This window comes from Panthera tigris, chromosome B4 (genome assembly GCF_018350195.1).
Source record: "Panthera tigris isolate Pti1 chromosome B4, P.tigris_Pti1_mat1.1, whole genome shotgun sequence".
Classification (NCBI taxonomy): domain Eukaryota; kingdom Metazoa; phylum Chordata; class Mammalia; order Carnivora; family Felidae; genus Panthera; species Panthera tigris.
This window is the reverse complement of record NC_056666.1, coordinates 51,833,446-51,856,945: the sequence shown is the minus strand read 5'-3', so window position 1 is coordinate 51,856,945 and position 23,500 is coordinate 51,833,446. Positions and strand designations below refer to the sequence as shown.

Here is a 23,500-nt window from a genome sequence, read left to right as displayed (position 1 = left end):
CAATATACTTGCAGGGCATGGAATAAAATGTAAGTGGAAATCACAGTTATTTTCCCTACAAGCTTTTACCTTTTCACGGGTTCTGTCTGTACTAGGGCAGCATCTAACATGGCTTTCATCCACAACTCCATTTCCTTTCCTGTATCAGTGCAGAAATAATAGGTCCGCATGTTTGGATGGGCTGCCTGATCGAAAATGATAGGATCATTTTAAATAGATACATGGGATCTGTAAAAGAAAAAGAAAGAAAGTTAAGTAGTTCCTACATAGATCATTACTGTCAACTTTCTTTTTTTTTTTTTTTTTTAATTTTTTTTTCAACGTTTTTTTATTTATTTTTGGGACAGAGAGAGACAGAGCATGAACGGGGGAGGGGCAGAGAGAGAGAGGGAGACACAGAATCGGAAACAGGCTCCAGGCTCCGAGCTATCAGCCCAGAGCCTGACGCGGGGCTCGAACTCACGGACCGCGAGATCGTGACCTGGCTGAAGTCGGACGCTTAACCGACTGCGCCACCCAGGCGCCCCCATTACTGTCAACTTTCAAAGCAAGCAAGACTTGTCTCACACACAGAGTTACAGAAATGAGTGACTTAAGAAAAATATAATTCAATCTCAAAAAAAAAGTAACTATTAAAATTTCCTCCCAACACTGCCATTTTCCTTTGAAAATTAAAACAAGGGAAAGGGTGTATGGGAAGGAAAGGAGGTAAGAAATGAAGCACGTTGTCGTGCCCCTTTGCTGTCCTTGTCCCATGCCCAATTCCCTAGCAATTCCCATTTACTACAATTCGTACCTCTTATTCAAGAAGGTTCCATAAAAATTGAACTACCAAACAAGGCAGCAAATCCACTTCTTATTTAAAGAAGAAAACACTAATTCAAAGTGATACATGCACTCCCACTGCAGTATTATTTATAACAGCCAGATACGGAAGCACCCTAAGTGTCCGGTGATAGATGAACAGATAAAGCAAATGTAGTAGACAGACAAAGACAGACTGACAGACACACACACTGGAATGTGACTCAGCCATAAAAAAGAAAATGAAATCTTGCGACAACATGGAGAGACCTGGAGGCTATTACACCAAGTGTTCTAAGTCTGAAAGAGAAAGACAAATATTGTACGACTATATGATGGAGCCTAAAAAACAAAACAAGTGAACAAACATAACAAAACAGAAAGACTCAAAGATAACAGGGAACAAACTTTTGGTTACCAGAGGCAGGAGGGATTAGAGGGTAGGTGAAATAGTTGAAGAGGATTAAGAGGTATCAAATTCTAGGTACAAAATAAATAAGTCGTGGGGATGGAACATACAGCATAGGGAACACAGTCAGTGACACTTGTAATAACTTTGTATGGTGACAGATGGTAACTAGTCTTATTATGGGGATCACTGCATAATATATAAAAAATATCAAATCACTATGATGTACACCTGAAAGTATTGTCGATTATACTTCAATTAAATAATGTTCCAGAACAACCAGCCACAAAATTAATAGAAATGTTCATGTCCTAGCATTTCCCCTTTGTGTTAACAACTCCTTTAGTCTTCAAAAGGTGCTGCTGTTAAGGCATTTTGTTTAATCCTTATAGACGTCTACACACAAACATACAAGATTTACCAACGATTCAAAACGGTATTTCCCTTTAGCTTTTCATCTCAAGTTTCAGAGTTAAAATGTAAATGTTTGGGTTGAGGAAAGCCTATGTAACTGGAAAGTGCGTTTTTATCTTTTTTTAAAATGCTTATTTATTTATTTTGAGAGAGAGAGAGAGAGAGAGAGCGAGCGCGCACGCATGCATGTGTGGTGGGGGATGGAGCAGACAGAGGGAGAGAGAATCCCAAGTAGACTTTGCACTGTCAGCATACAGCCGAGTGCAGGGCTTGATCTCATGAACCATGAGATCATGACCTGAGCTGAAATCAAGAGTCAGACCTTTAACTAACTGAGCTACCCAGGTGCCCCTGCCCTTTTTTTTTTTTTTTTTTTTAAGTTTATTTATTTATTTATTTTGAGTGAGAGTGTGTGTGAATGGGGGAGGGGAAGAGAGAGAGAGAGAGACAGAGAGAGAAAGAGAATATGAATCCTGACCAGGCTCCACTGTCAGCACTCGGATACTGATGTGGGGCTCAAACTCACCAACCATGAGATCATGACCTGAGCAGTAATCAAGAGTCGGATGCTTAACCGACTGGGCCACCCAGGCACCCCTGTGGGTTTTTATCTTTACAGTCGTTCAATCTGCCTGTTTCTGAGAAATGAAATAAAGATGTCAATCAGGAACTGGTATCCAACATATGAACACTGAGTGCTCAGCTTAATGCATGGGCTGACAAGACAAAGAAGGACAGCAGTAGTAGCTGTATCAAAGTAGAAAAAGAGGCTGAGGAAGAGACTTCTGTGAAGGAAACATTCTTAATTTCCATGTAAAAATGCCTGTGACAGTTTCCTATCACATAACTGAAGAACAAAGAAAAACAAAGACTCTTTCGGCATACATGAAGTAAAGGAAAAGAGTAATAAGTATGTAGTTAGTCTGCTAAACATTAAAAGATAAGAGGAATAAATCTGGAGCCACACACTTTACTCCAAAACCTAGACTATCTGCTTTATTTAAACAAGATCAAATTAGCTTCTTCAATTTTTTTTTTTTTCCAGGAAGAATCAAGATAGAATTAAATGAACACAGTGATCCAAATAACTATGTAACCAACAAATCTCACTTGACTGATCAGAGATATAAAACTATCCACAGAAACAATTTAGAAGAAACAGCTGAAATGCTACATGTTGTTAAATGTTTAAAGCTACCACAAAGTGTCATTGCACTGCTTTAGTGGAGTTCTGGAGCAATGAATGAAAGACCACGGTCCATATCTGTGATCAGTGGAAGGAAGACTGGGCTAGTGCTAAGAAGATCCAGGTACAGCCATGACTCCTATGCTAACAAACCACACCCATGCTTGCCAGATGTCAAATGGAAATATTTACTAGGTGATGATCAAGTTTGCTACCTAGCTTCAAGTCCCACAATCGTCCATGAAGTTTCTACTCACCACTATGACAAGCAGTAGATTCAGTGTCCAAAGGTGCTCATAAATTCAGAGGAAACAACATTGCAAAAGAGAGTTTGAGAGAGAAATTACTATCCTTGTACTTGTAACAGATAAAATATATATTTTTAAGTCTAAGAACCCAGCAAAAAGTCCTACAAAGAGTACAAATTCAATAACCTTTTGCCAAATTGATGAGCAAAGAAACAAAAAAAATAAATTCATGATCAAATATAAGTATCAAATGGTTTTACATGTAAAAGTAACTTTATGAAGTTATTAAAGTTACTAGAATTAACTTTGTTATAGCATTTTAAAATATTTAATTCTGTTTTATGGTTCACACTGTTAATAAAATTTATTGAAATTCTATGCCATTCCCTTCTTATCCACAGTGTTTGCTCAGATATTACCTTCTCATTGAGGCCATCCACCCATGCCCAACCACTATTAACTTCTTTGCTCTTTTTTTTCCTAGAGCTAATAATGCAATGTATGAATTAGCAAAAGTTGTAAATCAGCTGCAGTCCTGAGTACTCTTGAAAAAAGACTGGATGGGAATTAAAAATGGAATAAACTTTATAATAGGGTAAACATTTCCACTGTTAAACGTGTTACCCTAATTTTTCCCCTTTTCCTTAAAACAAAGTTTTTACATCAAACCCTTTAGAGTTCTTAATTTAAGACTGACTTAAAAAACAGGTGACCTCTGAAATTTATTTCAGCCATAATCATGAGGCAAAAAATGCAGTATGGTTTTTGAAAACAAAAAATAACCAAACTATCATTAAAGTGGCCTTTTAGTTGAGGTATTTTACAAACCAGCGTTATCAGAAGCAGATGGGTATTGTCAGAGGAGGTAGGCTCAGGTCTGCTTGGATTTAATAACCGTTTTTAATGTCTCAACTTCCATATTATCTCAAATGTACCTGATACTCATGATGTACTTAGACCCGAGAACATTTTTGCAAATATTCTCTGAGGTCATAAATGTACATATCTTATGTTAAAAAACATAGTTGTTCTCTTTCATAGTACTCTTCCCCTAACTTATAATGAAACATTTCAAACATACAGTAAGTAACCTTTGAAGAATAGTACAGTGACCACCAGGACACCTACAGCTGTATTTACCAATTATTAGTATTTTCACATATTTGCTTTATCTAGAACTGTTCTTAAGTATAAAGACACTTGGCCCTTGGATATCTGAGAAAACGCTTCCTAATTAAAAGGGAACCTAAGACTATTAACTAATATATTTTAAATATAAAAATGACCATCACTAAAATATCTTTTTGTAATAATCTATGGGTCGATATCCATTTTTTTACATCAGTGCAAGATTCAAATACAGAATTAAAAAAGTATGACTACTTCCTTACCTTAAAAGCATATTTGCGGTTAATGTGATCCTCTGAGGTAAGCATGGCTATCTGAAAACTAGGTAATAGTATGCTTCCCAGGATACCCTCTTCTTTCTCATCTAAGAGATAATTGAACATCTGATTAGAATTTTAAATGTTCTCACGAAGCAGAATAACTTTTCTCAAAATGTATTTTGACCAAATCAAAAGGTTCTTACATATAAATGAACTGTATTCAGTGTGCTGTTTAGATAGTTCTTTACAAGGCTTTAAAGGAAATATTAATAGCAAAAACATATATGCTTCTTCACCTTCATTAAGCTTCTCTATCCTAAGCAAATCAGAAATGGGTCTCACACGTCAGAAAAACGTCAATTAGACACGAAAACAGCATACATTGGTTTAGCATATATACCACATTCTACAAAACCCTTGACATGTGATTCACGGAAAACATATTAGTACATAAGTAACGACACAGAAGCTTTACAAAATTAATTCACCCACATTTCTGGTAGGATTTAAATGCCCAACCATTTCAGGCCAAGACAAATGCACAGCTCACTTGCTCACATTCTTCAGGGTGGCTCAAATGTCTCATGATAGAGCTTTCCTTTACTGCCCTAATTTTAGCTGCTATTCATCTGAACTCATCCCAGAGCCCTCTCTTCTCTTTCTGCGACTTCACCACCACCCCCTCCCCATACCTCTGACACACTGTGTTCTATTATTTATTTATCATCTCTTTCCTCACTAGAATGTCAACTCCAGGAAGATACTTAGAAAGACAGGAGGAGACACTAAAAATTTTTCAATAAATGAGTACATATGTAAATACATATTTTTAACTATGCTGTAAATATTATGATGTTTAAAACATATAACCGTGGTTACCTTTTACCAGTCATTCTGATACACAACACTTATGGAAATAAATTACAGGCCTACAAGGCAAGCACATAAAATATACCCAGGAAAATGACAAAATATTAATCTTGGCACAGTATACATTCACATTATTAGCTTGCTGCTCGGGGGCAGACATGTTTATAAAACTCAAAATACATATATAGTCCATTGTTAGAAACCCATAAGGCAAATTAATAAAGCTGAGCATTAGGCTGATGAACTCAGTAATGGGAAAAACCAGAAACGAGAAATAATTCTTTTTATTATGCTTGTCATGTTTTTTATTATCCCAAACTTAACAAGGAATTTTATTTATTTTCCCCTCATTTCTAAAATATAGGTGTAACTTCCACAAGAAAGTTGCATTAAATTGAGGTTACTTCTGTAGCTTTTTTCATAACACAACAATTCTGCTCTTACTATACTGTGCTCATTCATGTGCAGTTCACTAATACAAGAAAGAATGAACACAAGTGCAGATTTAGTCTAAAAGGTTAAAAAAAAAAGAGTTAGAGAGCAGTCATCAATCACAGAGAATATGATGATTTAAATGAATGAGTCACATTCCAATTTTAAATCCAATTTTGTTTATATAAAAGCATATAATCAGAAAAAGCTCATGAAGACATCTGTATTAAAAAATCATCTTTATCAAATAATAAATTCTCTTTTGTTGCATTACTGGAAACTGTGACTCTTCCTAAAGTTATTTCAGAATATGCACAGGCATTATATAGCACAGGGCGATTTTACTGGGTCATCATGAATTGTTTCCCAGATGGACACCAAGCCGTTATGAGGGCTTGTCAAGTCATCCATGCAGGGCATCTCGGCTTCATCAGCTACAAACCTGAGGAAAACAGCACTGAACGCAAAGAACTGCTGTGAGGGTTACATGAGCTAACAGCTATGAAGAACTCAATAATGCACTCAGCCTGTTTTAAGTCTTCAATAAATACTGCCCTCATCATATTACTGCATATAGAAAAATCTTCATCTTCTGTCAAACGACTGTCCTAAGAGTTCTTTACTAGATTCTCCAAATGTTCTTAATCATGGCACTCTTTGGTTTGGTTCTGTGAAGCCTGACCTACTGTCTTTTACCCAGAGGGCTTCACATACTGACAAGCAAAGAGTAGGTACTGAGTGATATTGTAGAATGAATGAACTCTTTGGGGGGCGGGGGTTCAGCTAGGCCTTCTTTAGACTGGATAGGAGCCCAACTCCCTCTGTCCCATTCTAGTCCCTCTCCTTTTCTGCCACAGGTAATGGTCCCAAGAACACTCCCTAATAAGCCTCTTGCACATTAATCTCCATTACAGAGCTTACCGCTTGGGGAACACAACCTGTGACTGAAACCCCTTAAGAATCTCAACACTGACTGGATTCAAGTAACATTTTAGACTCCTTACTTGTACTTCAGCTTTAAAGACATTTGGATTAAAGACAAAAAAATACATATAATTACAGCTGGGTATGTAACTTATAGACTGGAATATTATCACTAATTATCATTACCTAGAATACTTCAATACTTTAACTGGTCTCTTGGCTTCTTGTTTAAGTGCTAGGGTGATTTTTCTAAAATGTACTCTAAATGTATCCTATTATTATTCTCACTTTTAAGACAGAGTTAAAATTCATGAGGATGGCAAACAGATTCCTTTTGTGCCTTGAACCACTTGTTAGCCTTTGCTCCTATGTCCTTAGGCATAACCTTCTTTTCAGTAACACAAGCCCCATGTGTCATTTTACAAATATGTCGTGCTCACTCATGCTTTGAACATGTGAAGTTCTTTGCCTAGATCATCCTTATTTCCCAATCCTTTCCTGGTACTCCTGGTCAACACTCATTCTACATAACTGGATACTATGACATTCTTTCTTAGACTCCTTTAGCTAATCTGTGAGTTCCATGGAGATGCGTTTATATTGTTCATTTCTGTATCCTACTACCTAATAATACATCTGGTGCATCAAAAGTGCTCACTGCTAGCTACCACCTTAGTCTAAGCCATCATCACTTCTACCTAATAATTCCTAACTAGTCTCTGCTTCCTTCCTTCCTCATAATCCATTCTCCAATAGCAGCTTGAGTAGGCTTTCCACAATGTAAGTCACAGCATATTGCTCTTATACTTAAAAACATCCAATTGTTTCCTAATGGAATTTACAGTAGAACTGAAATTCTAGTAGGGTCTGACATTGGTGCAATCCCTCCATTCCTCCCACCTCCCCCCCTACTGCTCCCCTTCTGTGGGCTCCTTTGATGTTCCACTTTCCTACCTTCCAGCCTTTGCACTCTTGCTCCCCCTGCCTGCAATACACTGCTCACTCTGGCTCTTATTTACATTTTGCTATCTAAAACGTCTGCTGAGAGAACTGATCCAAAGAAATCTTTCATTCATGCCTGTCTTTAATACAATGACCTTATTTTTCCAAAAGCACTTGTCATGGTATTGTTTATTTGAATTTACTGTCTCCTTGACTTCTCTAGAATGTAAGCTTCATGAGTGCTTTCAGTTTTTTTTTTTTAATGTTTATTTTTGAGAGAGAGAGAGAGAGAGAGAGAGAGAGAGAGAGAGAGAGCGCGAGCGCGCGCGCAGGGGAGGGGCAGGGAGAGAGGGAGACACGGAATCCAAAGCAGGCTCCAGGCTCTGAGCTGTCAGCACAGAGCCCAATACAGGGCTCAAACCCACAGACTGTGAGATCATGACCTGAGCCGAAGTTGGACGCTTAAACGACTGAGCCACCCAGGCACCCTTCTTTTACTGTTTGACAGCATCTGCTCAATAAATATTTGTTGAATGAAGTCCTATGATATGTACTGTCAACAGACTGACTATAAAATAGAACAATCTAAGTGCTCTGTCATAATATGCCTGATACTCTGCAAAGATCAGTGGGAACCTGAACTTCCATCTGGTATTGGCTCCTAACCTATTGTAAAAAATAGCAAATCACTGGGGCGCCTGGGTGGCTCAACTGGTTAAGTGGCTGACCTGGGTTCAGGTCATGATCTCATGGTTTGTGGGTTCGAGTCCCATGTCGGGCTCTGTGCTGACAGCTTGGATTCTGTGTCTCCTTCTCTCTCTGCCCCTCCCCAACTTGTGCTCTGTGTCTCTATGTCTTTCAAAAAACAAATAAATGTAAAAAAAAAAAAAATTAAAAAAAAATACCCAATCACTTATTTTCTGTCTTACTCTCCGTATCTGTGAAATGCAGACTGATGGTCAAAAAATTATGACAGTGCACTGTGTATGTCAGTATACCAGACACTTGGAAGGATATAGAAGAAATGAATGGGGATGCTGTATTCAGCACATAAGAGATCTGTGAAAGGAAAAATTCTGTGGTTAAGAGAAGTAATCTTGGCTATGACACATGCCAGTTGTGAGACCTCAGGCAAACAGTATGACCTCTCTGCCCTTTGGGTTCCTCTTGTGTAAAAGGGCATAATATTTCCCACCTTGGAAGGGAAGACATAGACCATCTATGCTACATGCTCAGCATATAGTAAGTGCTCAAAAAAAAAGCAAGGTATTAAGACCATCTCACTAAAATCTGGTAATTTTTATTTCAAATCTGACATTTCTTATTGATAAAACAGAGGAAGTGTATAATATCATAATACTCATTTCCAAGCATCTGAAGAGCAGAAGTGAGTTAAATGATATTTCTTTCCTTTTTATATTTTCTTCTCTTTTACATTGTTTCTGTCTGGGGAACCATACTAAAATTAACAAGTATAGTGAATGTAAAATGCATATAGTTAATAATAATACATAATCTCAGATTCAACACAGCTTCTGAAGTCAACATTTACATTTTAAAAATTCGGTTAAAAGAGGAAAACTTTTAAAAGAGGTGGTAGGCAGCACCTTTCCATGAGCAACAATAGCAAATCACCAGGAACTCAGTGTTCTTTTTGTGGTAAATTAACATTAAGGAATTTTGTATGAGAAGTGGTAATAAACATTTTCTTGGTCTCATTTAAAGCTCTAAAAAGACTATAAATAAACTGAAAAGAGGAGGGAAGTACAACCTATAAGCTTAGAAATTATGCCTAAGTTATATATAACTCTTGACTTTTTGAACGAGTGGGAAAGCCTTTAAGGAAAATTGTAGAGTAAGGTTGGCATAAGACTAAAGACAATACCGCAATTGCTGCCTGACCAACTTCTCTGTGACAAAATGAAATTTTATAGGTTTGTTTAATTCTGACTCAGCAGTACTTTTCAACCACAGTTTGCAGTGGGGGAAAAACAGATGAATATAATTCTAGTAATTTCTAATTCTGAAAGTTAATATACATTATATTGCTTTGATAGATGGCCACAGAATTTCATCACCCTTTTGTTTGTGCAATCACAAAGCAAATTTTAAAACTGTTAATCAGTTTTAAAATCCTGTTTTATCTTGTGATATACTCATCTAGAAAAGTTATAAACTGTTCAACACGCTTTGACAATCTAATTCTTTAATGAATGCTTCCAACCAGACTTTAAAGTAGGAAAGAAAGAACTACTGTCCAGGTTCGTGGTTTTATATTATAATTGAAGCAGATTTCCATGGAGAGCGCAGCCTATATAAAGTTTTTCATGGTTGGGTACCAACTGTATCGTATCTAACAGATCCACGTAGCACATGAGGAGAGACTTCTTTGGACTTTGAGCTGAAACTGTATTCGTCAATAATTTACTAACAAGAAAACATATTTAAAAAAGGAGTTTATGGCATCCATATAGGAAAAATGGAGACAATAACTCAATACCTAAGATAATACCTTTATTTACTCTCCACCAACATTAACAGCCTGGTATGTATACTTTCCACAAGTTTCTCCATGTTTCAGGGAGTCTGTCATTGTTTGCAAAAAAGGGGGTGGGGAGGGTGGGAATCATAATAAGTACATTATTTTGTACTTAAAAAAATTGCCAATATATCAGAGTAGTCTTTGATAGTCTAAAGACATCTGCTGCAGAGACCTAAACATTCAACAATTCAATAGCTAGAGCTAACAAAGCTGACACATAAAAAAATAAAAAAAAATCTTATCAGACTAATGACTTTTGTCTATTAGGCAATGAATTCAAGGATAACATTACAGAGTGAAGAGTCATACACTATTTACATAAAACAAATCAGATTAACACAATCACACTACAGAAATTGGACCAAACTCGGACTAATCTGCTCGAAGCACAATATTGTCTTCAGTCATCCCTCAAGTACTCAGTATTATATATCGATGAAGAAAAGGTTTTCTTGATATTGTTTGTTGGTAATAAAACAGCCAAAAGAATTGTAATGTTTTTTCTTTAAAAAAAAGTATCTACTACTTAACATATCCTATCATGAAATACTACACTAAGACAGTTTATAGTAAACTTACCTCTGTAATAAAAGAGGCAAAGGTCAGAAAGCACGAACCAGCGTTTCTTCCATAGCTTCATGCCGGTACTGTCCTATATTAAATCAGCATATTAAAGGGTTTTTTTTTCATTTCAGAAAATTCAAATTCATTTCTGATACCTTTATTTAAAATAAGCTTTTATTTCTTAAAAAAAAATTTTAATGTTTATTTGAGAGACACACATAGAATGTGAGCAGAGGAGGGACACAGAGAGAGGGAGACACAGAATCTGTCCTGCAGCAGGTTCCAGGCTCTGAGCTGTCAGCACAAAGTTTGATGTGGGGCTCGAACTCATGAACAGTGAGATCACGACCTGAGCCGAAATTGGACATTTAGCCAACTGAGCCACCCAGGCGCCCCTAAAATAAGCTTTTAAAACAAGATGTAGAAACCTAATATACAAAGCAAAAATATGGAGGTAGTTTTCTAGGGACTTGTATCACCTTAAGACATTCCCAAGTATACAGGTCTCTGAAGAGTAATACCATCATGTAAGAAATACTGTTGAAGCAATCTGATTTAGCTTCATATTTGTAAGCAATCTGAAATTACTTTTTTGAACACACATGTCTGCTAACATGAGGATAGCATAACCATGCAGCATTGTGTGCATTCTGGTAGAACAGATTTAATAAATGTTAATCTCCAACAAGAAGAAAAATATGTGATTTGAAATTATCCCAAAGGTAATGTGATTTAAAATGACTGTGAATAAAGGAAACTTAGCATACAAATAGATTTCATAAACACTTTTTTCTTCTTACATATACAGTTTGGGTTTTGCTCACCCTGCAAAAAAGAGTGCTTCTTTGGCAGCTTTTTCTTAGTAATTCAGTTAATAAACATACCAAGCTCAAACAAAATTACAGTTTTAATAAAAACTGCAAGAGTAAATGAAACGCGCACACACACACACACACACACACACGCAAAAAAGAGGTCAGTTTGGGTGTGCATTAACATTATTTTTAGTTGTAACAATCAAAAATGACTTTAGAACTAAAGAAATTATATAGATAAAAATCTTAAAGTAAGGGATTTGTCCTTAAAATTGACAGCTACATCAAAGAACCAAAAAAAAAATTTTAACAGTATATGCTATTCTTAATGTCCTAATAATATTCTTTAATACAAATAATTTAAAAGTTTACACTTTTATTTTAAGCAGGCTCCATGCTCAGCAAGGAGCCAACGCGAGGCTTGATCCCACAACTCTGGGATCATGATCTGAGCCAAAATCAAGAGCCGGACACTCAACCATCAGAGCCAACCAGGTGCCCCAAAAAGTTTACACTTTTAAGTAACTCTGCAAACACTCTGTGTAAGTCACACAGCTATTACAAAATAAACACTCATGGTAGAGAAACTGGTTGTTAACACTTCTGCAATACAAATTAACCAAGGGATCAAGAAATAAGAACAAATATCATTTTAAAGAAATTCTGTATCGTCTATTAGGCTCAATATTACACTGAGCTATTTGAACATAACTTGGACTTATTAGAAGACTAGTTAAAGAAATACTTTAGTATAGATAAGTTTAAATGTCCGATGGTGAAAATATAGATGATGTTTTTTTAATGCTTATTTTGAGAGAGAGAACACGTGCGCACGTGAGTGGGTAGCAGAAGGGCAGATGAAGGGAGAGACAGAGAGAATCCCAAGCAGGCTCCTCACTGTCAGCACAGAGACCAACGTGGGGCTCGAACTCAGGAAACCGAGAGATCATGACCTAAGCTGAAATCAAGAGTCGGATGCTCAACTGACTGAGCCATCCAGGTGCCCCAAGATGGTTTTTTTTAGTAGATGATTTTTAAATAAAAATAAAAGTTGGTATTCAAGTTACATACTCAATCAACTCAGCGACACACTGGCAAAACTAATTTGCTTGAATGATTGGGAATTCTTTGGATTTTGAGATGGCCCTCTCTCGGTAAGTTGCCACCTCAGCTTTCATATGGAAAGATGTCTAATGAATGTATCCTCCGTATACATGTATAATCAGAGACAGAACAAAGATAGATAAAGGTCTTGAAGGCTGAATATATCATCTCAGTTATCTGGTGGTCACTTAACTTGGAAACCCAGGTGCAAACCAGAAAGTAAAAAAGAAAACAGTCTATTAGCATGAAAAGAGATGTCAGGAAGTCCAATGTACATGCATCCTTACTAATTCCCAAAGTAATGGCAAGGTTCCAAAAAAGCTTAGTTATCAGGTTTTCCAAACGATAAAACAATATACACCCCAACTTATCAGGATGTCTGACAGTGAGCCACACTTAAGCAAACAGATCAGAAAAGAAGAAAAAGAAAGAAAGGAAAAGAAAAAAAGAAAAAACAACACATTTAAGAGAGTAGTCTTGAGAGCCTAAAAGTAAAAATCTGAGAAAACTATAAAAATCTCAATTACGATTTCTCTATAAAGCAGAGAAGTATATAATTGTACACTTCTCTAATGATTTTTAAATGAACAGAAAAATGAACAGTATCTCTGTATGTTTTTTTCCCCATTTAAAAAATATTTCTGCCTGGATAATTTTAGCATAGTATTCCTAACGATTTCATACAGCATGTATTTAATTTCAAAACTAGAAATACCTACAACAAAGACACACAATCTGTGTTCTAAGTAACATCCATTACTTTTTCTTTCTTTACTATTCTAACATTCTTCAGTGGTAATAAAAAGAATCTGGATGACTAATTCTACAGTTCCTTCTCTATTTTATATAATTGTCCTAGGTACATTCAGCTGAAAAGGTCCATTTTTCTTTCACATCAAATAGAACACAAACAAAAAATACCTGTTTATAAAGCCAGCCTCGCCTGACCACAGGTGCATTAGGATTCCTTTTAATTGAATTTGATCTTTTCCCAAAATTGTGAACTTTTTTTGAAGACCGTGAAGTCTAAATAGAAAAAAGAAAAACAGAAAATGTGTTATTAATGGTTGGTATTTATATTTCTTCTTCATAATTTTATCTCTCCAGATTTCTCTGAAACATGCAGGACTTAAATCTTTTCAGAAGAATTATAGCAATTCTGCTTTTTGAGGATTTACTTATTTCAAGTGTAAGAATTTTGCACAAAGAATTTTTCCCCAGGATATTACAAAGAATCACAAGTTTTACAATCTGTCCTTTAAAACTGGGATATACAATTTTTAAAAAGACACAATGTGTGGCACTATTTTGTCCTACCTACTATATAAATTGAATAAACCTTGGGTAAAAATGAACAAATCTAAGAATAAATGAAATGTAGAACTTTTTGCTTTATATCTGATTTAATAATGTCATTTCAATTACAGAAAGTGAACAGTGTCAAGGGTCAAGAGAAATACTCAGATATAAAACATACCACATCAAGTCAACACAAGCCTGGAAAGAACTGCTTAATGTCATGTACTGTCTTCTCCTTTATGGGCAATTCTGAACTTGAATGATGCCAGATAGATAGTGTTTACTATATATTTAAAAGTATACATAAGGAGATACAATCTTTTGAGATACTGCTATGTTTATTTAGTATGAAGATTTAGCAGGAATGGTAGTGGTAACCAACAAACAAAAACAAAGAAGCTGAATTTGAGTTCTCTATAAAGGTAAGTAATATCAAATTATCTCTTATTGTTTAACTTATCTAGAATCCAGCACATTTCATGAGAATTTTGTTTTTTCAAGCTTATATTAGTACATAACAGAATATTAAGACCCAATATCAACCACATTTTCCCAAAGTATGTTTTGTTGATAAGTTTCACTTTATTTTTGAATACATAACGCTTAAATATAGTATAAAACTCAAATGGTACAAAAAGATACACACTGGGACTGGTCATCTACTTCCTACCTCTGGGCCCTAGCACTCAACCCTATGAGGCAACCAATGTCAACTGTGTGTATGTGTGCACTTATTCATCTAAGATAACTGTTTTCATAGGTATGGAATATCTTTTTTTCCTCAAATGATTACATATATAATACCTACTATTCTGTTCTACTGTTTCTTGGAGCTTATTACATAAAGAAAATGCCTGTTTACCCACATTGTTGTCGAGGTACTGCGCTAGAAAACTTCTTAACCTTTACAAATTAGATATGTGAAAAATGGTATCCTTTGTTGTTTTAATTAGCATTTTTCATATTATGAATGAGTTTGAACATCGTTTTCATATATTTAACAGTAAAATTCCATTTTCTGGGTGGGGATTTTACATAATATGCCCATTTAAAAAGTAGGCTGTAAGCCTTTTCCTTATTGATTCAAAAAACTTCTTTTGATTATAAAGGAATTATTCGTGAATTATTACATGAATTGCAGATATTATGCATGCATAATAATTATTTATGGTTCAATCTCCTTATTTTCTATTTTGATTTTTGGGTTTTATGTCATATTTAGAAAGCCAATCTGCATTCTGCGTTTGTTTTTTTAAAAATCTTCCATTGTTCTTTGTAGTGCTTTTATAGTTTTGTTTTTAACATTTCAACACCTGATCCATCCGGAAAATTTTCAGTGTAAAGTGTGAGGCAGAGATCCGACTTTCTTTCCAGATAATGACTTGCTGGCCTTCAACCTACATATCATTTCTCTAGATTTTGATTAAAATATATTAATGAAGTATTATAATACTCAGTTACCTTACTAGCATTTTATGTTACATAAGAATTAGAAAATATTCACATTATTTAGAAATTTATATTAACGTGTAATACTCTACAAAATTTCATTTTAAAAACATTAAAACAAAAATGTCACAACAGGCATTTAAAATAGATAACTGCCTATTATCCATTTCTTTATAGTAACATAATTTACTATAACTGTTCTATTATAAAATATATTATTTTTTAATAAAGATTATTCTTTTATTATCACTTGATTCTCTTGCTATCCATTAATTTAGGAACTGAGAAGCAACTTTAAGGCAACTATTTATTCAGATTTAGTAGCATGTGTTTTAAGAGACTGATAAAATTTTCATATTAAAATTCTAAATTTAAAATATTAGCACTGTAGTTTAAAGTATAAGAAACAATAACTACAGGGGCCCCCAGGTGGCTTGCTCAGAGGAGCATAACAAAGGCTCTTGATCTCACGGTCATGAGTTCGAGCCCCATGTGGGATGCAGTGATTACTTAAATAACTTAAACAAATAAATAGAAGCAGTAACTACAAATTTTTATAGACACAAAGTCTGGGACCCTACATTAAACAATTAACATCTTTCTTTGTGATTATAAAGAAACACCACCCTCCTCTATTTCCATATGACTATGGCACTTTTTGTATAATGGATTCTAAATATGTCAGAATCATCAAGCACAGTGGCCTAGGGTTTCCCTTTGGCAGTGATTCTACATTTCTTTTTAAAAAGTTTGTCTGCTCAATCTAGGGATTTATAACAGTCAGAAAATGGTATTTCTATGCCATTATATTAACCCTCATCTTTAAAACTTCAGTTGATTCAATAAATTGCCATTTTCTCACGTAAACATCCATATATTTGTAAAATTATTCAAAATCTGAACTCTATAATAGTTTTAAAAAGTCATTAAATTATTAAAATATAATCTTATTATTTTACATTCCACATCATTCCTTAAGTAAATTATCTCAAATGTAATTTGGTTCATGTAATAAGAAAAATGAAATAATTATTCTTTAATTCTAAGCCCATTAAGAGTATAGTAATAGATGCAACCAATTATACCAGATATCAGTAATTAACAGTAAGCAAAAGAACTTACTCTGCCTACAGGGCTCATCGGATGCACTCCATAATCTGAAGTCATATTATAGTTAGAAGCTTCATTTATCATGCTTATAGGTCGTTCCTTCTTTTCTTCAGATGTCATGGTTGCAACAGTCCTGAAAATATGTCAGAATGCTAAAACTTGCTGTACATGTTGACTGCTTTACAATAAACCTTCCCTAGAAATTATAATGCTGATGTCCCACTTTTCCAAAGAGCTGGATACTAGTTAGAGCTTAATAAGCTCTAGAGTCAGAGCTTAATATTTATAACTATTTTAAATATAATTAGCATATCTCCTAAGCACATGATAGGTTAAAACCATGTTTATTTTAGTAAGCATTATTATAGATATGCTACTTGGTCATCCAACTGGAAAATTAAAACCTCAGTAAAGATGAGCTATTCTATTATCGAAAATAAAAATAATGATATCAAGAGCTATTTTTTTTTGTGAACAGATTTATAGTATATAAAATATTTTCACACATATATCATTTGATGCTTATAATAATCCTAAGAAATGGTAATTACCACTATCTCTGATTTAAGGACGAGAAAACTGAGCTCACATTAGTTTAATAATCTGACAAAGTTTATAGTTTCTCTGACGTTAAATTCTGGACTCTTGAGCTTACTGTCTGTGTTTGTACCAACAGCTTCTGAGATTACATTCTTCATCAAAGGAAGTTTTATGTTCCTATGCCATCCATAGTAAATAGATGGGTTTCTGTTATACCTGACTGCAAATATCCAGATAAGAAACTGTTAAATTATAATGTATTAACATATGGACAACAGCAGAGTGCCTGGGTGGCTCAGTTGGTTAAGTGTCCTAGTCTTAACTCTTGATTTCGGCTCGGGTCATGACAGCATGGAGCTTGGGATTCTCTCTCTCTCCTCTCACTGCCACTCCTCTTGCTCACACTCTCTCTCAAAATAAATAAACTTAAAAATATGTTTTTGGATAACAGCAATCTTAATGCTAACACCATTTAAAACGAAGGCATTCCATGAAACTCTTTACTTACTGTTCATTCACTACAAAAATACAATTGTCCTGTGATGGCTGTCCTGTGACTGGATGTTTACAGGTTACTTTCCTTTCATTATGGCTAAAAGAAAAGAGAAAAAGCATGCACTTCTATTATCACAAATGTTTTTCTAATATTCTGGTAGGAAAATAGTGATTTCTTTATTATAACATTAGTGAATAAAAGAGATGAAATTCAAACTCCCAGGTGATGAAATCTCCAAATACACCCTTTCTACTACCTACCATGTACACATGTATGTGTGAATGCTACTACAGTTTTACCATATAGGTAAATGAACCTCCCACCTCCCAAGCCTGACCTCAATTCTTTCTTCTCACTATTTTATAAAAAAGTAAGTTGATTTGGCTCCACGATCACTGCATTTCACATCTGATAGGTGGGACACAAAGAATGAGTATCTACCTACTTCTATTATTTTGTATCTTTATTTAGGCACATCATAGAGAAGTAATGCCAAATTCATATACTATTCTTTTTAGGCTGAGTGATAAGATTAGGTCTCCTGCTGTCTTCTTAGAAATGAGAGGGAAAAGAATTCCCAAACGATTTATCTAAATAAAAAATACTGGAGGCCAAAAAAAAGTATAATATATACTGATAAATAATACACATTATTATTTATAAATTAATTTTCCCCCTTTGGGTCACATACTATAAGGCAAGATCTATAAGGAAGATCTATCATTTACTTTCCTTACAGAGAAAAATTTCAAGATGCTGTAACTGAATATTGCTTTGTTAATCTTAAAAGATTATTAAATGTGCTCTATAACCACAAGCCACAAACTTCCTGGCAAACTTTAGATATTTAAATTCCTTTTCCATATCCTAACTTTTATTAATATTATTTTTATTGGTAACATAGTACTTGAAACTTTATCCATTAAATAAAACTAAAACCACAAAAAAGAAAAGGTACAGATACATATTGACTATTGTGGGAGTAGAATGACTGATGGAATATAATGTGTTTCTATTATTCCTTTATTTTATTTTTTAACGTTTGTTTTATTTTTGAGACAGAGAGAGACAGAGCATGAATGGGGGAGGGTCAGAGAGAGGGAGACACAGAAGCTGAAACAGGCTCCAGGCTCTGAGCTGTCAGCACAGAGCCCGTCGCGGGGCTTGAACTCATGGACCGCGAGATCATGACCTGAGCCGAAGTCGGCCGCTCAACTGACTGAGCCACCCAGGCGCCCCACTCTATTATTCCTCTAGATAACCGGTCTAACAAGCACACAGGACTACTAAATTATCAGCTTTTTGAGGTGGTTTTGTTTTTATGCAATAGAGAGATTAAGATTTGGTGGGTTTAAATATCCATTTGGAGTGATATTTTCACTACATAAAAAGTAATGTGAGTGCGGCGCCTGGGTGGCTCAGTTGGTTAAGCGTCTGACTTCAGCTCAGGCCATGATCTTGCAATTCAGGAGTTTGAGCCCCACATTGGGCTCAGTGCCAACAAGCTCAGAGCCTGGAGCCTACTTCAGATTCTGTGTCTCCCTCTCTCTGCTCCTCCCCTGCTTGTGCTCTTTCTCAAAAATAAATAAACAGTAAAAAAAATTTTGAAGTATGTGAGTGAGTTTAATGGTGGAAACCTAAGGTCTCATGTGGGATAGCAGTTTATGTAATAAGCAGTAAACTGGTAACAGAATAACTAAGAAAGTACAGCCTCTGCAGGTAAGTGGAAAATTCTGAAGTACCCAGATGTGATGATCACCATGAATGTGTCGAGGTATATAAATTGTGATGTTTAACAGAATAAAAGTGTGGAGAAAAAGGGAGTGGGTAAAGTAATCAAGGATAGGGATTAGGACACCTTAGTGATAAAAAAAAAAAAAAAATGGAAGATAGCATCTTTTGTTTTCTTAAAGCCTCTCCTAGGAAGCATTAAAAAGGCAGAGGTAGATAGAACAGAAATATACAAATTCTTTGCATAAAAATCCAATATTGCAAAAAGAAAGCAAACAAACCCTTATATATTGCATTATTTCCCTAGGCTATGTCATCTTGCCTAGGAGGAATACAGTAGACTCCCAATCCCCAAATTCTGGAAGATCTAAATTGTAATAACATGGCTCTGCAATAGTTATCTGGCTAAGAGACTACTCTGATATCCTGACCACTACATGGATTTGGGTATCCATTAGAAAAAAACATAAAGGAATGGAGATACCTAAATAGTGAATGGTTTAAAAAGAGCACACTCTTTTGCCTAAAAGTGGATGCTATTTTGAATGAAATGGTGATTTTATTATCTAAGTACTTTTCAGAGCACAATGTCTTAAACAGTAAACCTAATAAAAATCTTACTATTCTAGCTTAAAAGACCAGTGACTAAAATCAATATGAAATACAAATATATTTATGTTCTTCATTTCTTCAAAGTATCCAATGTGTGTGAGGTTTTTTTAAATTTACTGCTGATATTATATTGACATAAAATTCTTATAAAATCTACAAGGGCACTCTAACACAAAAGTATTTTACGGGCATATTTTAGAGGTATTGCAGGTTTCATTTCAGATTACTGAAATAAGGTGAGTATCACAATAAACTAAGAAATGAATTTTCTGGTTTCCTAGCGCATATAAAAGTTATGTTTACACTATTAAGTGTACAATAACATTATGTCTAAAAAAAAAACCCAATGTACATACCTTAATTTAAAATGCTTTATTGCTAAAAAATGCTGTTTATCATCTAAGCTTTTAGTGAGTCTCAGTCACTGATCACAGATCACCAGAACAAATGAATAATGAAAAAGTTTGAAATAATTGTGAGAAATCACCAAAATGTGATAGAGACGTGAAGTGGGCAACCGCTGTTGGAAAAACAGTGCCAAAAGATTAACACAAGCAGGGTTACCACAAACCTTCAATTTGTAGAAAACACTACCTGTGAAGTGCAATAGAGAAATGCAATAAAACAATATGACCATAATATTTTTTAATGAAAGAAATAACCTTTCTCACTACATAAGCATAACTGTAACATAAAGATGTCCTCTCAACTACTGGGACCTCATCCAGTAGTTGAAAAAAACCTTCTGCACAGCAAAGGAAACAATGCGCAAAACTAAAAGGCAACCAATGAGATGGGAAAAGATATTTGCAATGACACATCAGATAAAGCGTTAGTATCCAAATTCTATAGAGAAGTTCTCAAAAAACAATCCAGTGAAGAAATGGGCAAAACACATGAATAGACACTTCTCCAAAGAAGATATCCAGATGGTTAACAGACACATGAAAAAATGCTCAACATCACTCATCATCAGGGAAATACAAATTAAAACCACAATGAGATACCACCTTACACCAGTCAGAATGGCTAAAATTAACAACTCAGGCAACAGATGGTGGCAAGGATGTAGAGAAAGAGGATTTCTTTTGCACTGCTGGTGGGAATGCAAACTAGTACAGCCACTCTGGAAAACAATATGGAGGTTCCTCAAAAAATTAAAAATAGAACTACCCTATGACCCAGCAATTGCACTACTAGGTATTTATCCAAGAGATACAGGTGTGCTGTTTTGAAGGGGTACATGCACCCCAATGCTTATAGCAGCACTATCAACAATAGCCAAAGTATGGAAAGAGCTCAAAGGTCCATCGATGGATGAATGGATAAAGAAGATGTGGTGTGTGTGTGTGTATACATATATATGTATGTATGTATATACATATATATGTATATGTATGTATACACACACACATATATGCATATATATGCATATATATATATATATATATATATATGAGTATTACTCAGCAATCAAAAAGAATGAAATGTTGCCATTTTCAACTATGTGGATGGAACCAGAGTGTATTATGCTAAGTGAAATCAATCAGAGAAACACAAATATCATATGACTTCATTCATGTGAGGATGTTAAGATACAAAACAGATTGATATAAGAGAACGGAAGCAAAAATAATATAAAAACAGGGAGGGGGACAAAACATAAGAGAGTCTTAAACACAGAGAACAAATTGAGGATTGCTGGAGGGCTTGTGGGTGGGAGGATGGGCTAAATCACCAGAATCTACTCCTGAAATCATTATTGTACTATATGCTAACTAACTTGGATGTATAATAAATAAACAAATAAATAAAAAGTCCTCTCAAATGTTTATTCATTTGTTCTGTCTTATACAGTATTCCTAAAATCTGGTTCCTGAAAACTAATTTAAACAACATAATTATCAAATAGAAAAGTCACAGTAACATTTTCTAATTATTCCATTAAAAAAAATTAAAATTGGGGTGCCTGGCTGGCTCAGTCGGTTAAGCATCCGACTTCGGCTCAGGTCATGATCTCATGGTTAGTGAGTTCAAGCCCCACATCGGGCTCTGTGTTGACAGCATGGATCCTAAAGTCTGCTTCAAGTTCTGTGTCTCCCTAGCTCTCTGTCCCTCCCCCACTCACACTCTGTCTCTGTCTCTCTCTCAAAAACAAATAAACGTTTAAAAAAATTTTTAAAGCAAAATATCAATTCCAGTCTTAACTGTTTAAATGTGGTAATTTCCTATCACCTGATAGGATTGCCAATCCTTACTGCCCCTGAGCAAATATATTTTTATATATATTTTTATATATATCTAAAAATTTATTTTAAATTTCAAAATCATTCCTTATGTTGGCATTTACACTTCATTTTTATACTAATGTTTCATTTTAAGGTATTGTAATGGTAAGGGTAAACATAATTTGGAAATTATACACAGAAACTAAAAATATGAATTAAATGAATACTGAGTGCCAATAAGTGAAAGAATTGTAAATGAAATCCAAATGAGTCTTTAAAAATCTCCACAAAGCCATCTCTGTTAATGTTAGAGTTCATTATATGCTATCCATATATACCAACTGGGCACTGTGGGAGATGGCTGGCCTACTGTTTAAGTATCAAGTCAGGGCCACTGTCTCTGGCACGAAGGAGGACTGTCTGCTCAGGACCAGGAAGCAGAGTAGGGATGACAATGATTCTCAGCCTTTCCTCAATTCTACTAAATTTTGTCCCTTGCACTGTTTACAAAGCATATGTTTTCATCCTACATCTGCTATCCTTTTGTAGTCCACCAGTTTTTTTCTTTTATGGAAGGGCCTCAAAATTCAGATCAGGAGTACTATCAGTTCTGTTGTAACTGATATGTGGAATACATTCCATGTAAATGTGGAAAAGTGTGTTCTCCAACGTGATTCATATGTTAGGGAACACTTTGAATATCAGTCACATAAATTCCACATTTTTTATACATGCTCTTGTCTGTGATCCTGTCCTGTTTGTGTGTACAGGAGTACATCAATCATACGATTGCACAACCTCAAACATCTGTCAGCTACGTTAGTTCACTGCCTGTTTTATGCAACACACCCATTCATATGTAGTGATACAACTTTCCATCTAATTTCAGATTCCCATACTTCCAAAACTTCCCAAAACTCACAACTTAAAACCGTCCCAATGTCCACTTCCACTATACAAACTGTGGGTCTTTTTTCAAGGCAAAGTGTATCTGCAGTATTTTTGTGTTTCCTAACCATTTACCAGTAAAATTGAGCAACTTTAAAAAAATTTTTTTTTTAACATTTTATTTATTTTTGAGACAGGGAGAGACAGAGCATGAACAGGGGAGGGTCAGAGAGAGGGAGACACAGAATCTGAAACAGGCTCCAGGCTCTGAGCTGTCAGCACAGAGCCCGACGCGGGGCTCAAACTCACAGACCGTGAGATCGTGACCTGAGCCGAAGTCGGATGCTCAACCGACTGAGCCACCCAGGCGCCCCAACTAATGAAGTTTTTGAGGGGTCTTCCAATGAAGTTCTTTTCCACAAAAGCCCCTGATTTTCATTGACTGATTTTGCACAGTGAGGTGATTTTTAGGAACATACTAATTGTGTTATAGCAAAATTGATTG

General features: G+C 35.2%; 1 protein-coding gene across 8 annotated transcripts in view; it reads right to left on the bottom strand.

Moving 5' to 3' along the window:
• PLEKHA5 (pleckstrin homology domain containing A5) overlaps positions 1–23,500 on the bottom strand; it is a 237,608-nt gene that overhangs the window by 80,564 nt on the left and 133,544 nt on the right. For 7 of the 8 annotated variants that reach the window (XR_006219809.1, XM_042991854.1, XM_042991853.1 and 4 more), the window contains 6 exons: positions 17,549–17,632; positions 16,513–16,633; positions 13,564–13,668; positions 10,739–10,811; positions 4,453–4,553; positions 70–185 (listed from right to left, as the gene is read on the bottom strand). Coding sequence is in view for 6 of the 8 variants with exons in the window: in XM_042991854.1 (XP_042847788.1) it covers positions 70–185; positions 4,453–4,553; positions 10,739–10,811; positions 13,564–13,668; positions 16,513–16,633; positions 17,549–17,632 (600 nt within the window). In the remaining 2 variants the exon portion in view is untranslated. Of the gene's footprint in view, positions 1–69; positions 186–4,452; positions 4,554–10,738; positions 10,812–13,563; positions 13,669–16,512; positions 16,634–17,548; positions 17,633–23,500 lie in introns of those variants that run through there. The other variant, XR_006219810.1, reaches the window with a different exon arrangement.